Below are 18,281 nucleotides of genomic sequence, written 5' to 3' on the forward strand. Positions count from 1 at the left end.
AGTGGGTTGCCATTTCCTATTCCAGGGGATCTTCCCGACCCAGGGATCGACCCATGTCTCCTGCATCTCCTGCAATGGCAGGTGGATTCTTTACCACTGCGCCACCCAGAGACCCCAAAGAGTACCTTACCAAGTGCTTTATTATATGAAACTTGTTCAATCCCAATAATAACTCTATGTGGTATTATTGTTCCCATCTTATATATGAGGAAACTGAGGCTTATGGAGGTTGAGTGACTCCCCAGAGTTAGAATAAGGGGCAGAGTAGGGTGTGGACCCACTCTCTTGATTCAGACCCACTATGCTGCACCATTTGAAGAGCAAATGGAAGATTTTGTAGCCTAAGTATTCCTAATGCTCATTCTCACACCCTGAACTTGAACTACCAGAACTGCGGAATCTGCCTTTGAAGCTACTTCTAGAAGTCATGACTGGACCCTGACCTTGGAGAACACAAAGCAGTGTGCCCAACACTCTGGCCTGCCAAAGACAACCACTTCAAAAGGACTCACAGTGAGAAACAATAAGCGATTTGGGAGCGATTTCCCATGTGTCTGGTCAGTCTTAGAATGAGCTGTTTAGACTAAGTCTGGAATCACTGCTCCCCAGGGCCCCACCTCAGCCAGGCCAGACCGAGGCACCTCCTCTCCTCCCTCTGTCCCCACTTTCCCCAACTGCTCTCACATCTATCACTGTCCTGCCATTTGCCAAGTCACGTGCCCCCCTGACCCATCGATCTATTCACTGGGCCCACAGGTCAAATCCTGTGACAGCACAAATTCCACCGGCAATCAAAATTCTTTCACTGTGTGCCAATTCCTGCAGCCTGAACACTACTAGGGCCAGAAGCAGGCAGGGAACCACTCAGGGTTGGAAACAGCCTCCTGGGGGCCAGCCATCCCTCGACCTGACCCCAGTGGGCCTAGTCTGGTTTTTAAAGGGCCCAACAGTTCCCAAAGGAGAGGCAATTTCTACAATTCCCCTGGCAACAGCAGAGCTAAACCAGATAGCAACTATTACCTGATAACCCCCGGAAGGTTTCTCATCCTCCAAGACCGAAACCCTAAACCAGCGCTTTTCAAGATTTGAATGTACAGACAAGCCACCTGAGGTGCAGATTAAGTACAGATTCGCTGGCCCCACCCCCAGAGAAATAGTCTGGAGCAGAGAGACAACAGGAATCTGCCCTTTTCATCAGCACCCCCAGCTGATTAGGATGCAAGAAACTGCTCAAGGTTCTCCCACCCAAATGCTGCTCAGGGAGGAGGTAGGTGGGATAACTTGGAAATCGCCCTGTTTGTGAAATGCCCTGTATACGGCGAGGGCCTGATAATGGGAGCCGTGTGAGTGCAATGCTTAGCTATACAGTGTACAGTGTGGCTTCTACAATAAAACAGCATTAAGTGGATGAGGCTGGGAGTGGGACTCAGGACACTCTGCACTGGGTGCAGAACCAAGAGCTTTCCATATGCTGTCAAGTAAGGGGCCAATGGAAAGCTGACCCTATCAACTCAACGTGGGCTGCGCATCATGCTGGTCCTTGTTGAGGGAGCAAGGCCTGTTGCACAGCTTTTGTAAAAATCACTGGTCCTGAATGACTGCTCTGGGAAGGTGCCTGAGCCTGGACTACATAGAGAAGTCCAGCAAAAATGCTGCCATACAGCACTTTCCAGAATGCAGAGCTATGAGCCCAGTATGGCTGCCTCACTGCACTGGTACCCAAACGTTCATCCCCAGAGTGTTAACTGCTGTGATGTCAAGGACGTGCCAAGTACCTATGGGAGAGCCCCCCCTCCACACAGTGGTGAAGACCATCAGTTCACCATGTCTAAAAGAAACAGGAGACAAGGGGTAGGCTACCAAACCACTGAAAGGGTCTTTCAAACACAAGAGCACCGGGTGTCTTTCCAGCTCCACCTGAATTGTCTTGATCATCTACACACCTTTGCTGGGCAGGTGTGTCAGCCACAGGAATCCTTGTATCTTTATCTCTGAGCCTGTCTCCATGGAGCATCTGCCTGTACTGAGTAAAGATAAGTCAGGTTTGGGGGGGCAAGCAATAACACGTTGGAGGCCGGGCATCTGTCTGTACCTGCAGGTGTGTGCGTGTGCACATGTGTTTAGGCGATCCTAGAGCTGAGCTCTGGGAGGGTGCTGTCAAGTCTCTCTCACTCCAGTCAGAATCCCCACTGAGCCCCAGACCATTCCCACTTACGATCGGCATTTCCTGGGAAGATGATTTGGCTCTATTTCTGGTGTTTGTCTATTTCTATTTGGGGGAAAGCCGGCCGCACCGGTTACTCCTCCCTTTCCTTCTCTACCACCACCCACTACCTGTCCTTTCTCTCCACCGACTGCAGGGCCTGGCTGTCTGCTTCCTCTCGGGTGGGAGGGCTGGGCACGGCACAGACTGACTCTGAAGCGGCCTCGGAACAAAAGGACCACTCCCCCTATGCTCTGGCAGCCTCTTTTGGACAATGCATTTTACACATCAGGCCCAGGGCTGACCCTCCAGGCCTTTTTTCCCTACCAATTATTCCTGCTGCTCTCCACTGTGCATGGCCCAGGGAGAAAAGCAAGGCTTGCAAAGGAGCAAGAAATGGGGCCTGAAACCTGAGAGTCCCAACCAACCTCATAACTTCAGGCAAATAATGCTCTCTCTCTGCATCTCAGTGTTATCACCTATTGAACGGGGGTCCCCCTCCCACTGTTTAAGGGCTGCTGTGAGGATGGGCGACCATGACCCAGGATCTTAACAGGCACTCTCAGAGTGGTCGTCAACAGCACTGGAAGCTGCTGCACTGAGCTCAAGGAACTGCTGCTCTAAACCCGAGGGTTAGGTGAGGTCGGCTGGAGCCTGCGTCATTTTCCCAGCAGGTTAACTGGATACCCTCTGGAGAAGGCAGGTATCAAAAAACCAGACCACTAGCTTCTTTGTTGGAAAAAGTCATCTGTCATCTGCTTGGAACTCTGCCAGTACTCCACAGATGATCTCAGTGTCATCAAGCATATCAAGTTCGCTGCCCTTCATTATTCCTCTCTGAGAGTTCTACGAAGATTCCCAGACAGCACAGTCCCTCTCCTTTCCTACTCTGCCATTCAAATCGCTGAGCAAGGCAGCCTTCACAGGGATACTCCCCGCTGATACACTATCCTCTGCTGGGTCCAGGGCACGCCTTTGGAGGGCTACTATGACTGTTCAATACCATTTACACCCAGACAAAGGACCCCTGACACCTATCTACGGATTACAACCTCCACCCCACAGTCACTATGCCCTGTCATGGGAGTCATCTCAGCAGCTGCTGTTTTTCTAAAGACACCAGGGAGCGCATCTATATATCTCCAGTGGTCATCTCTCACCCAGAGCCCTCCTGAGTAGGCATTCAGCAACATCCCTGATTAAAGTATTAAAGGTCTCAGCTTGTATTATCACTCGCCTAGCGCTTTCTGCACGGGTCCAAGAAGGTACTCAGAGTTCTGCATGCTGTTTTCATGGAAAGTTATAGTCTCTTAAAGTTACCACAAGAGCACTACAGTATCAATTTCTGGGGGCCCCAAGGGGTGAGGGAACACAGAGCAATGAGTGTTGGGAGGGGACATGAGTGCAGGTGAAGGAGGCCAGAGATGGCTTGTCCTCGGAACCCTGCAAGACATCCCTGCTTTACCCATCTCCAAGCACCCAGAGAACCCCCGATTCCCACTCCGCTCCTCACAGTGGAGGACGGGGAAGCTTGGCACACTGACAGGGGAACTGCTTTTCCCGGTTAAGTTCAGAGATTGGATATTTTTAAACAGCTGTTTCTGGTATTTTAGAACGAATCTGATATGTTTACCCACTGATTGAAATTGGTGATTAAATTTTTCTCACCAGAGGGTTCCTGACTTTCCCAGGATCTGGGCTCTGGCCTCACTCAGCCGCACTTCTTTCTGTTTCCCGTGCTGACTAGAAAGTCTTGCCTGGGTTCCAGCACAAGCTCATTTACTTCTTTTCCCCAGATTGTTATGAGTGTAAGAGCAATACATGAAATTTAGAAAATAATGAAAGTTTAAAACACACACACAAACTGTTACCATTCACCATATCATAAGAATATATACCTATTATAATGAGCAAAGTTTTGAATCTTGGTTTTTAGTAACATGGCCTCATATAGATTTTCTCATGTCATTAATCTTCAAAGGTCTTTTACATTTTTATTCTATTTGTATTTTTAATCACAAAATGTATCTACTTTTAAAAGATTGAACAAGTGTAGAAAGATAAAGCATCTAAGTGCCCATCGGTCACCATCCTTCCCTGTGGAGGACCACTTGGGGCAGCTTGGACACTATCCTTCCAGACCTCTTTCTGCGTGTGTAGATCCATACGGACTCACAAATAAATAAGTCGATTAGATATATGTGGCATACTGCTGTTTCACAAAACAAAATCCTGCTCTGCGCTTAGCTGCCTGTAAGGGGAACTGCTCAGTCAGGGAAATACCACTACAATCACCATTCCCAGCTCTTCCCTGGGTCTGTGGACTGGGGTCAACTGGGGCCTTCAAATGTGGTGCTGAAATGCCAGGGCCATTGACAGCATAAATCCAGGCACTGGTGAGTGGCCTACGATGTGCCCTGTTAAATGCTCCAGAGGCATCATCCCATTTAATCCTCCCAACAGGCCTGTGAGGAGGGTACTGCTCTCCCCATTTGACAGATGAGGGCTCTAAGTAACAGGCAGCACTGCAACTGCATCAACCGCACTCTTCACTGGCCTGGCACTACCTCTTCATTCACTCATTTCCTCACCATTCTGCAGGTCTGTAACACGGCAGGCCCCAGGAACACCAGTGCAGACCTGTTCATTCTGTACAGAGGAGGGGAAATCTGGCCCCCCCCATTACCCAGGTCAGATGTCCAAAACCCAGGCCTGTTCACTGGGAAGACGAGTCAGAGACAGAGAAGTACGTGAGGCACCAGGCCAAGCCTGCCAACCTGCCACTTCAGTGGATAAACCCCACAAGCAAGGGCCTAATGGACCATGAGTCAGCAGCTCTGGGTAAGAAGCGACAAATTAACACTTTTTCTTTTTTTAATAAAACTTTCACTTAGATTCTTGGTAAAGCTTTTGGGAGAACTGTCATCTTGGAGAAGTACTTAGAAATGAAAAACATTTCCACTGAAGGGAGCAACTTTAATTTAAAATCAATTGTGAGAAATGAAGGTCATCAACGGTAATGGTGGCTATAAAATGTAAATTGGCGGTGTAGTTCCTCCCAACACATGTTAAAAGGTTCTGAAAGCTCAGCTTCTCATGCACCAGTGGACTGAAACTCCAGTGCTGGCTGCCCCCCAGGGGGATTGGGAAAGTGAGTCCAGGAAGCCTGAGAAACCTGCAAATTCCGCCCCCAGAGGAAAAGTGGAACAAGCAAGAGCTTACATACCCTTGTCTGTGAGATTTTTTCGAATGACTTGAATAGTAAGAATATCCAGAATACGTGGATTCGGTATCCATAGCAATGGAGGGCTCGATCTCGCTGCGGGAGCAGGTACTGTTTCTCCTTAGAGGTAGAGAGAATTTCACCTACTGGACTCCTCAGACCTCAAAGGGCCTGGGAATCAAGGAGTCACTCTTCGACTGGAACAAATTCTGGGAAAATGAGAGAAACAAACAAAAAAGGTATCAACCTTCAAAGCCAACCTCGAGGAAGTTCAATTGGAAGATAAATAACAGTGGCAATCTCCACTCTGGGATCTCTGTTATGGAACACGTGAGCAAGGGTGAGGCTCCAGGGTGTTAAATGCTCTGCTCAGGTGTCTGGGAGGGGGACAGGTGGGTGGGGGCAAGCCACACCCCACTGCAGCAGCAGCAAACCGGAAGTGGGAGAGACCTGGCCCTGGGCCATCAGACCGGACACAGCCCGGTCTGCCGGGCTTCCAGGCCTGAGACACCCTGTCCAGCCCCCACTGTCAGCGTGGCCGTTACAAAACAACACCCAGGGAAGCAGCCTGTAAGCCATTTGCTCACAGTTTCCGAAAGCCAATGGAAAAAAAAAAAAAGTTCTCAATTCTTTAATCCAGGAATGCAAACTTCTAGAATTTCTCTTTTTAAAAGAAAAACTATTATTATCACATTGCCTATAATAGTGAAAAGCTAGAAACACTCTCAATGCTCCCCAGAAGGAGGAACTGGTAAGGGAAACATGATTCATTCACCCAAAGAGGTATCATTGTTGCTGTTTAGTCGCTAAGTCATATCCGACTCTTCTGTGACTCCATGGACCACAGCCCCCCAGGCTCCTCTGTCCAATACATTTCCCAGGAAAGCCTACTGGAGTGGGTTGCCGTTTCCTTCTCCAGGGAATCTTCCCAATCCAGGAAACAAACCCTCATCTCCTGCACTGGCAGGCGGATTCTTTACCAGTGAAACCCCAAGGAAGCCCAAAGAAATATCATAAAGCTGTTTAAAATGATAATTACAAAGAATGGAAGTTTGTATGATCTAGTGATAAATTTTAAAAGCAGGCTACAGGACTTCCCTAGTGGTACAGTGGCTAGGACTCCACACTCCCAACACAGGAGGCCCAGGTTCACTCCCTGGTTGGGAAACTAAGATCCCACATACCGCAATTAAAGATCCCATGTGCCACAAATGAGACTCAATGCAGCCAAAGAAATACATTAAAAAAAAAAAAAAAAAAGCAGGCTACATATAGCATTGTAGACAGACTTTGAAATCTACACTTCAGTTACAATTACAGAGGATGAGATGGTTAGACAGCATCACTGACTCAATGAACATGAACTTGAGCAAACTCCAGGAGAGAGTGAAGGACAGAGAAGCCTGGTATGCTGCAGTCCATGGGGGTCACAAAGAGTCGGACACGATGGAGCGACTGGATGACAACAAGACTGCTTGTGTAAGGACGAGGATGAGGGAACATCAGAAAACGAAAGCAGGTGGTTTGTTTGTTGCAGGCTCCTGGGTCTTTTGCCACACTTTCATTAGACACTGCTATGCAATAAAAATAAATTGGAAACATTTCCAAGTACATTCCTGAGCCCCACATGTTAAAAACCTTTACTTTAAGACAAAAAGGAGCTCTACACCCCTCATTCCAGACCTGGTCTCCGCCCCTCAGGGCTCCTCCTTCCAGTGACCCTCATGAGCTGACACTGCAAACAGAGCCAGTGAGATAAGTGTGAGGGAAAAAACAAAGAGGCTGCAAATACTATCACTACCCTCAGCTGGGGGCTTCCCTGGTGGCTCAGCTGGTAAAGAATCAGCCTGCAATGAGGGAGACCTGGGTTTGACCCCTGGGATGGGAAGATCCCCAGGAGGAGGGCATGGCAACCCACTCCAATATTCGTGCCTGGAGATTCCCCATGGACAGAGGAACCTGGACGTGACTGAAGTGACTTAGCATGCACAGAGAAGTCAGCATCTGTAAAATGTGAATAAAAGGGCTCATGTGAGAAACAAACAAGCTATAACTGTGATTGCACCCAGAACCACTCTGATGTGCCAGATAAAGGGCAGTTACGGTTCTCAGGACTCCTGTGAGAGTCCTCAACCCAGCGGCTCTCCATGTGTCTCTCAGTAAGAGAAAGGCTGGGAAAGGAGCAGGCCAGAGTGAGTACCTGTGCTCACCTGCCCACCAAGGCTCACTTGCAGCCAGACAGCACCAGACCACATCCCAGGTCAGCCCAGGGCTTACTAACCCCCTTGGAATCTCAGGCTCCTCATCCATAAAGTGGAAATAAAGTGGCCTATTTTGTGAGGTGACTGTAAAGAATCAGTGTGGGGAAAAAACCCCACCGTGGGCATTTTAAAAATACTTTTGCTCTTGGACCCACCCTCCTTTTGCAGAAGACTTCAAGAATCAGCTCAGCTTTTTTTTCTCCCTACTCTGCCTCTCAGCAGGTTCAGTAACAATTTCGATGAGCTTTCAGCACCTCAGACTCTCACTTCCTTTCTGCTTCCTTGGTGCTTGTTCTGCTTCATACCTGCCAGACATCAGCCTTATAAGGTCAGCCAAAATCTCCAGACCTGCCCTTGAATAAGCCTCTTTCCCCGAAGGCCTTTCAGCCAGCTCTCTTAACCTGCAGGTTCTCATACCAGAAACCTGACTGCCATCTCCTACATTCTGAACTGACCATCCACAATGTCTACGCTTTTTTTTTGCCCTTCAACCCGTAACTCTCGAGTCTCCTTTCCATGCCAGCTTCTAGCTATTTCCGGCTAAATGCTGCCGAGGTGTCTCAGAGGCAGGCACCCCAGGCTCCAAAGACCTGGGCTGATCCTATTCACATTCCCTGGCCATGACACAGCGTGACAGACGCTCCCCTCTGTGAATTTACCTCCCCTCAGTTTAAAAAAAAAAAGAGAGAGAGAGACTTAATGCAGTCTCTTCCTAGGGTTGTTGTAAGCATCGATTTACAATTTATTTTGGAAACTCACAAAATAAAGTCTCTGGCACATGCTAACCCAAGTTTTATTCCCCTGTCCTTCTGCAAAAGGACGTCATCCTTCATCGTCATTAAAACCTCCAGCCGTCCAGTAAAGCAACTCCGGGCATGTCCCACAGAGGAAATCACGGGCTCCCAAGTGCCCTTAGGGGGAGGGCTTCACCTCCAGTCTACCAGCTGCCCTTGTCTGGTTTCTCTCCAGACAATACCTGCCCATACTTACCAAAGGGGTGATCTGTAGATCCTGCCATCCCCTCCCTCTTGTCACCCCAATTCTCTACCCTCGACACTCCACTGAAACAGCTCTAAGTTGGCCACCGATTGTTGCTGTTGTTCAGTCACTAAGTTGTGTCTAACTCTTTGTGACCCCATGGACTGTAGCGTGCCAGGCTCCTCTGCCCTCCACTATCTCCCTGAGTTTGCTCAAACTCATGTCCATTGAGTTGGTGATGCTATCTGTGATGCCACAGTTTGCCATGGGCCAGATCCAAAGGTCCCCTCCTTGCTCTCCTTCCCCCGACCTTCTTACGCCATGTACTCATTCATCCGCCTCCATGTTTAGTGGGGCTATGAGAGACCGACTAGGTGATGCTGGGGCACAGCAATGATAGCAGTCCACGGTACACGGCTGTCCTCATGGAGCTCTCTGCTGCCTGTCCTCCTCCAAGGCAACAATGTTTATGCTACTACTTCTCCCATGCACCTTCCCCTCTCCCCCATCACCCCTTAAGTCTCAAAACTTGCCCATTATGGGACTTCCCTGCTGATCCAGTGGTTAAAACTCTAAGCTTCAATGTAGGGGCTCAGGTTCGATACCTGGTCAAGGAACAAAAATCCCATTTGCTACAGGGCACAGCCAAAAAAAAAAAAAAAAAAATCTCTCCCATCATTCTCTTCCATCTATGGATTTACTCTAGGATAAGCTCCTGGGATGCAATGAACATAAGAGGTACCCAACAGATACTTACTGGAAAGTATAAAGGATAAATCCCCAGTGCACATTTCCTACTTGTTTTCCAGGCGGTGCAGTAGTAAAGAATCTGCCTGCCAATGCAGGAGATGCAGGAGACTCGGGTTCGATCCCTGGGCCTGGGCCGGGAAGAATTCCTGGAGTAGGAAATGGCAACTCACTCTAGTATTCTTGCCTGGAAAGAGAAGCCTGGTAGGGTACAGCTTATGGGGTCACAAAGAGTTGGACACAACTCAGCAACTGAACACACACACACTCGCATTTCCTACTTAGACCCCTCTTGCTCTACTTGGGATTATCATCACCCCCAAGATGCTCTCCAGTGCTCCGGCCTATTCTTTTCAATTTCCTTCACCAGAGTTATACAGTCACCCTACCGACCCTACCAGTCCATTCTGAAGGAGATCAGCCCTGGGATTTCTTTGGAGGGAATGATGCTGAAGCTGAAACTCCAGTACTTTGGTCACCTCATGTGAAGAGTTCACTCGTCGGAAAAGACTCTGATGCTGGGAGGGATTGGGGGCAGGAGGAGAAGGGGACAGCAGAAGATGAGATGGCTGGATGGCATCACTGACTCGATGGATGTGAGTCTGAGTGAACTCCGGGAGTTGGTGATGGACAGGGAGGCCTGGCGTGCTGCAATTCATGGGGTCGCAAAGAGTCGGACACGACTGAGCGACCGAACTGAACTGAACTAACCCTACAGAGCCAACCCAGCACCATTTTCATAACTTCCTCTCCTCTCATCCCACATATTTCACTGTCATTAAGTGCCTCTGTCCCCTGGGATCCACCCTTCGCTCTTCTGGTTCTCAGCCACCCGCTTCCTCCAGGCTCTGGGGACACAGGGCTAAACTATTACAAAGCCTGCAGGTTTCCTCACAGAATCCAGGCTCTACAGAGCTTGGGCCCCTTCTACATCACAGTTTCTATCAGAGCTATCAATTTTTTTCAAGATCTCAGTCAGGATTAAGAAGCAGCAGCCAAAGGCAAACGGACAAAATCCAGAGTGAACTCATTTCAAAAGCCAACATAAGAGCTTCGGTATGGTTAACAGAAAAACACATCCTGAAGCTTATCTTTGCAGCAATGCATTTAGAAGATAGTTCCCTTGTATGCACAAGAAATTAGCAGACCTCAGATAAGGTCAGAGGGGGATGCCTTATCGGGAAGATAAAGTAATGAAAAGGGATCGGGTTCCCTGGGTAATAAACCAATAAGCTGTGCACTGGCCTGAATGGGATAGGGTCATAAAAAGGTGTAAATGTGGATCCTTGGAATGTACAACTGTGCCTCCATCATGCTGACCCCCGACAAGATCCAGACTCTGGCTGGCCCTGACTGGGCAGCAGCCAGAGCGGTCTCTCAGGTCACAATGTGGACATTGTTTCCTTGCTTGAAACCCTTCCATGGCGTTCTGCTACGCTTCAAATAAAACACAAAACCTTTCACTTGGTTGGCCAGGCCCTGCCCACATCTCCTTCTTGGCCTTTCTTCTCTTTCTAAGGTCCTCTAAGGCAGCAGTCCCCAACCTTTTTGGCATCAGGGACTGGTTTCATGGAAGACAAGTTTTCCACGGAACTGGGGCAGGGTTGCTTGCAGGATGGTTCAAGAGCATGACGTCTATGGTGCACATTATTTCTATTACTATTTCACATTATACTCTATTACTATTACATCAGCTCCAACTCAGGTCATCAGGCATTAGATCCCAGAGTTCAGGGACCCCTGCTCTAAGGCACCATGCCTTTCTGCAGCCTCAGTGTATACACTCTACTGACTCTTCACCTACCTCATTCCACCCAGTTCCTACCCATCCCTCTCAAATGAAATACGACTTCTTTCAAGAAGCCTTTCCTGAACCTCCAGTCTCAGCTCCCTGTACTTCTTGACATCCTGGTTTTCAGTTACACGGGGATTGGCTCCTGGAGAGACAGGAAGCTCCACAAGGGCGGGGCCTCTTTCATGACTGTCTCTTCAACCCCTGGAGCACACCAGGCTCTCAGTAATGCACACTGAGTGAAGGAAGGGTTCTGGTGGCAGATATCAAGATGTGGAGGCCACAGACTTATGCAGAAGAAACCTTAGAGGTCATCTATTTTAAATCCTCAATTTTACAACAGAGGGAAAAGATGCAGAGATTAGATTCCACAGTGACAGCTGAACCACCGAGAGTGGAGGTGCCCTGCTGCTCACACAAGTCTCTCTCACCAGCAAAGGTTATATTCCAGATACATTGAGTAAGAATCAGCATTAGTTCTCTGCCTCCCCCTCCTGTCACTTATCCCTTCCAGGAACTGGAGGCTAACAACAGGATAGGGCTCAGCGCTCATCAGGTCACATCTCAGTGGGGCAGGAGGGCAGCATCGTAAATCTGGAATTCCCCGGCAACAACATCAGAGAATCTTCTTCACCACCCTTTGTTAAAAGCAAAATCGGGATCAGTGGTTTCGAAGTGTGTGTGTGTGTTCAGCCGATCAGTCATGTCTGACTCTGCAACCACATGGACTGTAGCTTGCCAGGCTCCTCTGTCCATGTCAAGAATATTGGAGTGGGTTTGCCATCTCCTACTCCGTGGGATCTTCCCGACCCAGGCATAGAACCTGAGTCTCTCATGTCTCCTGCATGGGCAGACTCAGAAGAAACTGAGTCGGAGTCCATCTCCTGCATGGGATTCTTTATCTGCTTCTAAAGCCACGTTCACTTACATAAAATATACGTGACTCCTACTTAAAAGGAAAACACAGTGTTCAGAAAATCATAAGAGGGAAATAATATGCTATGGTAATGACAGTGGTAAACATAAGCTAACCTTCTCAGAAAAGGAAATTATAAAAACATCAACAGCTCTGCCTAGAGCTATTAAGTAATTAAGCGAACCTGGGTTTGGACGGTTACCTTGCAAGGGGTACAAAGACACACGCTGAATTTAAAGAGCCTTTCTGCTCCTTCTGCACTGGATGTATTTCCAAGGGAAAGAGGTTTCTGCTGCAACTGTGTTTACATATAATGTGTGCATTACTTTGAATATTTTGTTTTTATCATATACAGAATTCTAAAGGATTTATGGCACTTATAATTTTTATTGTTTTCAAGCTAACATTTTTCTCAAGGTACCCATTTTTAATTACTCAAGAGGAAAAGGGTAATTTAGATATTTTGTTCAGAGTAACTTTTCTTTTACAGAGGATAAGCCATGAGCACACGTTCTGCAGTTAGATCGTTACTGCTCAAATCCTGGCTCTGTTCCTTATCCGCTATGTGACCTCAGATTAAGTTACTTAACCTTTTTGTGCCTGTTTCCCTAATTATAACAACAGAATTATATTTTGCTTAACTTATAGGCTCAAGGTGGGTTAAATGAGATCATTCGTAATCTTTCAGACTAGTGCCTGGTACAGGATAGGTATTCAGTTCAGTTCAGTCACTCAGTCGTGTCCCACTCTTTGCGACCCTGTGGACTGCAGCACGCCAGGCCTCCCTGTCCATCACCAACTCCCGGAGTTCACCCAAACTCATGTGCACAGAGTCGGTGATGCCATCCAGCCATCTCATCCTCTGTCGCCCCCTTCTCCTCCTGCCCCCAATCCCTCCCAGTATCAGGGTCTTTTCCAATGAGTCAACTCTTTGATAGGTATTACTACTTAGTAATAGGGACTTCCCTGGTGGCTCAGACAGTAAAAGCATCTGCCTACAATGCGGGAGACCTGGGTTGGGAAGATCCCCTGGAGAAGGAAATGGCAGCCCACTCCAGTATTGTTGCCTGGAAAATCCCATAGACAGAGGAGCCTGGCAGGCTGTAGTCTATGGGGTCGCAAAGAATCGGACACGATTGAGTGACTTCACTTTCACTTAGTAAATCTAAATTCCTTCCATTGGAAAGAAAACTTTTATAAGGCACATGACTTATGTATCATTTTCATTAAACTTATGTATATGTTTTTGGTCCATTTGAGTCTACCTTTAGTGTTAGTGCTGTCGTGTCCAGCTCTTTGTGACCTCATGGACAGTAGCACCAGGCTCCTCTGTCCATGGGAATTCTCCAGGCAAGAATAGTGGAGTGGGTTGTCATTCCCTTCTCCATGGAATTTTCCCAACCCAGGGATCGAACTCAGGTCTCCTGTATTGCAGGCAGATTCTTTACCATCTGAGCCATCTACCTTTAATGGATACCATTAGCTACAGTTAACTAATTTATTGATTTCCATTCTGTTCCTTGTAGGTCTTCTTTTACTGTTCCCAGGTTGGAAGTGAATATCAGAGAAAACTGTGTTTTATTGGGTTTATCTGGAGAAACTCACGGTTGTAAGGGAGGGCAGGAAGAACTATTTTACTGAACTTGTGGTCTATAAACCATAACACATCATCCAGGTCACCGATGTGGGAATCGAGGGACTGGTGTATTTGCAACAAACCCAGTGATTCTTCAACAGGGCTCTTACAAAAAAGTGATTCTGGACCACTATTCACAAGGAAAGAAAATGTCAACCTCACTATACCTGTCTTGCCAATGATTTCAACTCACCTTCTTCAAATAATTGCTCTTGGCTCCAGTCATCAATTACCTCTGAAACACTCCCAGCAGCTGGGTATAAATTTCTGCAGAGCTGTGAATGGTTAATATGTCCGGAATTCTTACAATGTATATTTGTTTTCAAGTGACCCCTTGTCCCCTGCCAGATTTTTAAGCTTCAGAAAAATACATTTTGTAAGTATTTACTACCTCCTCTGTAAATCCAGTGGTGCCAGGTCCAGTGACTGCTATCCAGTAAGTGGGATTCAGAAGGGACTGGATTCAGTGGGATGGAAACACACTGCAGCGGAACACACATGTACCTTTTCATCAGGCTTCAGGTGAGCCCAAAGCCACGACCAGAAACATGGGCCAGCCCCATGTCCACCTAATCCTGTCGTGTCCACCTTCTGGAAAATGGCATAGGCTCTAATCATATACCCATACCCAGCTAGTCTCCTAACCACAGCTAGTTCACTTTATAGAGAGAAGATGGCCATAAATAATCTAATGGCTCAAAGTTAGTCGAGTGCCTCTGATGTGTCAGGAATTGCTTTCAGTCATTTGCATGTTATATTTCACTTAATCCTCAGAACATGACTTATATGGAAGAAAAAAATACTAATTTTCTGTTACAGTTAAGAAAACCAGTCACACACCTGGTAAATGCTGGAGCTGGGCCTTGGACTCTTGAGAGTCTAACTCCAGAACCTGCTCTTAACTATAGAAACTATACAGCAATGTAGTAATTATCAGAATTGCTTATTTTCAGATAGGAGGAGGGTAGGCAACAATCATAAACTGTCCCAAACCACACATAACCTACAAAGATTTCTGCAATTTCAACTCCTATTCACAGGTTGTGTCCCAAGCACTGTGGAAGGTACGGGAAAAAAGAAATGAATCTGAAATAGTTCTAACTGCTGTGGAGCTCACAGCCCAAAGGTGGAAACTGCCTTTTCAAATACAATCTGATAGGCGCCTGTGCAAACCAACTCCTCCTGAGGTCTGGAGTCACAACCAGGGTGTGTGTGTATATTGGGGGATGGAGAGTACCTTCCTCATTCAACACTTGTTCAATCTCCAATGGGACCAGGGTGACAAGGCACTGAGGCCTGGTCAGGACACTTTCCTTTATGGTCTCACCCTTTCGCTCAAATACACAAGGCGATAAAACACGTACTGCCTGGCAAGCCGTCCTTACAAATATGCCATTCTTAAAATTCTCCCATTTTACTTACAAATTAAGTTGCAGCCAAGTCACACTGCCAACACTGTAACAGTGGAAGTTTCACACTAGCTGTTTCACTAATTATACTGAGAGACACCAAAGTCTGGGAATGCTAAAAGCTCATGGGGTAGGTGAAGAGTGTTATTTCTTTGAACTGGAGAATAAACAGTTTCCTCCCACAAATCAAAGCCCCAACTATATCACATTGATTTAATTCAACTCTAAAAACTCTAATTAGTGGTTTCATAAAATGACTAATTACATCTCCCTGGATTCAGACAGTTTCTGCCATCTCACTTAAAGAGCCTAGGAGCTGTGTAATCAAACAACCCACCCACTGGAAGGAGAATGCTAATTAGCATTGTTGATTGGTGACACAAGTTATAATATTTTTCCAGCAACCTTGTAAAATTTATAAACACATCAGTGAAAACGCCAGATTCTTTACAGCTTGCTAGCTTTTGGAATAAGTCTCTAAAAATACATGCATTTCCAACCACAGCCCCCTCAAAGGGGTTTAACAAAATGCACGTGTCAGCTACACAATCATCATCATAAAGCGCTCTAACGTCTCTTCACGAGCAGCTAAACGAGCTCACAACACCTTCTGGGGTGGGCCTTTTACCTGGTTTGAAGCTGTGAAAACTGAGCCACGGATTTCTCGGCTCCAAGTCTCACTAGCTCATCTCCCGGCCGCCAGGCCGCGGCTCCGCCCCACTCCTGCCTCCGCCACCGACGCGTTTAAATTTTTACAAAGCTTCACACTTCTCTGGACGCGTTTGCTTGGGGCAGTTCAAAGCCTGTAGGAGGAAATGAGGTCCTGCCCGTGGCGAAGGCTGCCCCGGTGCAGAGAGATCGCCTCCAACCGGGACGCCTCGGGCAGAGACTTGCCGGACACCTCCTGCTCCACCCCGGCGTTTTTGAAAGTAAACTCCTACCTGCCTGTTGCGCTCTCTGAAGCGCAACCGGACTCGCGCCCCCGCCTCCCCCCGGCCTCCTGGGCCGGTTCCATTCTGTAAGGGAGGTGGAAACACAGGCCAGCTCTGTGCTGATTTCTGGCCCTGGGTCGGGCGGGCCCCTGGGCGCAAGAGGTTCCCGGGTTGAGCTCCGCAGCGGGGTGGGAACCACGGAGCGCGCCCGGCTCCCGGGGAGCGCAGAGCGCCCCGGCCCCCGCCTCGCACGGCGGGTTCCTCCGCCCGGGTGCCTGTACGAATGCTCGGCCACTCCCTGCTGGCCGGACGCGCACCCCAAAGTACAGCCTGGGAGAAGGGAGCGTCCGAGGCGTGAGAAGGGAATGCCCGGACCGAGAAAGTGGGGTGCGCGGGGAGCGGAGCGGGAGGGGCGCACCACGCGCGGATGGGAGAGGACTGGGGTCCCGGGAAGCACGGCTCCCGCTGCGGTCCGTGGGAGGGGAGGGGGCTCCCGGCCAGAGGCAGGGGGAGGGCAGTGAACAGGGGTCGGAGTCCCGGGTGGGGCTGCGGGAGGAGGACGCAGGGGCTAACGGGGTCCCAGGTTCGGGTGGGGGCGCCTTCCCGCGGAAGGTCTGCACCCCGCGCCTGCCGCTCAGCCGCGGCCAGCCTCCGGCGGGACTCACCTCCGCGCCGGCCGTGCGGGCGCCGCGGCCCGCAGTCTCGGCTCGCAGCGGCCCCGGCTCTGCGGCCTGCGCTGGGCTCCTGTAGAGGCAGAGCCCCGCCGCCGCCGCCGCCGCCGCCGCCGCCGCACTGCTGCTTTCCGCTTCCTGTCCCGGCGCCGCCCCGCAGCCCGAGCCCAGCCCTGCGAGCCCGGCGCGGCCGCGAGCCAAGAGCAGCGAGCGCGGCCGGCCGCGCGGCGGGCCCAGCCCACCTGCAGCGGAGGGCGGGGCCGGGCCGGAGTCTCCCCAACCCCCAGGAGACCGGCGCCCGGAACACACACACACACGCCCACGCACACACGCACACACCCTCGCACAAGCACACTCGTTCTCACACAGACCCCAGGGGCTGACCTTCCCCCGCCCCCCCAACACACACACACACACATTCACACATCCCAGACACATGGTCAGAGATTGACCCCTACCCAGTTGCTCAAGGGTTTGCCTGATGGGTCCGAGGGTAAAGAATCCGCCTGCAATGAGGGGGACCTGGGTTCGATTCCTGGGTTGGGAAGATCCCCTGGAGGAGGGCATGGCAACCCACTCCAGTATTCTTGCCTGGAGAATCCCCATGGACAGAGGAGCCTGGTGGGCTACAGTCCATGGAGTCGCAGAGAGTCGAACTGAAAAACTAAGCACAACACTTGCTCAAGCTCACACCCTCACGCACACACAGACTCACAATCATACACAAAAATTCAAGCCCATTTGTGCACACTGGAGCCCCAACACATGTATATTTGCATAGCAGCCCAGGGACTGAACCGCCCCCCTCCACACACATATACTCACTTAAATACACATATTCCAAGAATTAGCCCACAAATATCCATATATGCACACATCTCAAAAAACATACACACTCACACTTAAACTCACACATAGCCCAGGAAACAACCCCACATGTAACCATACACACCCAGACCCTCTATGGGCCCCCAAAGCTAACTCTACCCCTCCCCCTCCATTTAACAGAGTGGTGACTGCCCCCCAACCCCAGTCTCCTAGAAAATACTAGAAGAGCACACCTCTGAAGGCAGGCAGCCCCAGGTTCCAGACCTGATTCAACCAGGTCTGTTTCTAAGTCTTTGTTTCCCTGTCTGAAAAGCAGAGACAATGATAAAGCCAGCCTTGCAGGATAGTGGTGAGGATTATGAAAAGTGGCTGGTCCCTGGAGGCACTACACAGTTGCCAACTATTCAGAAGAACATTTACACTCTTCTTACTTAGTTGTCTGGTGTGGGTGGATAGGGTCAGGGGTCCATGTGGAGAGTCCAGAATCTGGCTGGGACCCACAGCAGTTTACATGGCAGTGCTTGCCAGTAGAGGTGGTGTCTAACGAAGCAGCGTGGGCAGTTGGGTGGTGAAACACACCCATGCTGAACTAGCCTTAGTTGTGGAACTTCAGCCTCTAAAACCCTCACTCTCCCCTTGCCACCTCTTCCCCATCCTCCCCAACCCCCTTTTTCTCTCCTATACA

General features: G+C 49.2%; 1 protein-coding gene across 5 annotated transcripts in view; it reads right to left on the minus strand.

Moving 5' to 3' along the window:
- VANGL1 (VANGL planar cell polarity protein 1) overlaps positions 1–16,890 on the minus strand; it is a 59,742-nt gene extending 42,852 nt beyond the window's left edge. The window contains exons 1-3 of one of the 5 annotated variants that reach the window (XM_027535911.1): positions 16,763–16,874; positions 15,794–15,968; positions 5,430–5,635 (exon numbers count right to left, since the gene is read on the minus strand). In XM_027535911.1, the coding sequence (XP_027391712.1) occupies positions 5,430–5,500 (71 nt within the window). In that variant the 5' untranslated portion in view covers positions 5,501–5,635; positions 15,794–15,968; positions 16,763–16,874. Of the gene's footprint in view, positions 1–5,429; positions 5,636–9,422; positions 9,547–15,793; positions 15,969–16,762 lie in introns of those variants that run through there. The other 4 variants (XM_027535930.1, XM_027535936.1, XM_027535919.1 and 1 more) reach the window with 4 other exon arrangements.
- Positions 16,891–18,281: the final 1,391 nt, after the last annotated feature.

Source organism: Bos indicus x Bos taurus, chromosome 3 (assembly GCF_003369695.1).
Source record: "Bos indicus x Bos taurus breed Angus x Brahman F1 hybrid chromosome 3, Bos_hybrid_MaternalHap_v2.0, whole genome shotgun sequence".
NCBI classification, from domain to species: Eukaryota; Metazoa; Chordata; class Mammalia; order Artiodactyla; family Bovidae; genus Bos; species Bos indicus x Bos taurus.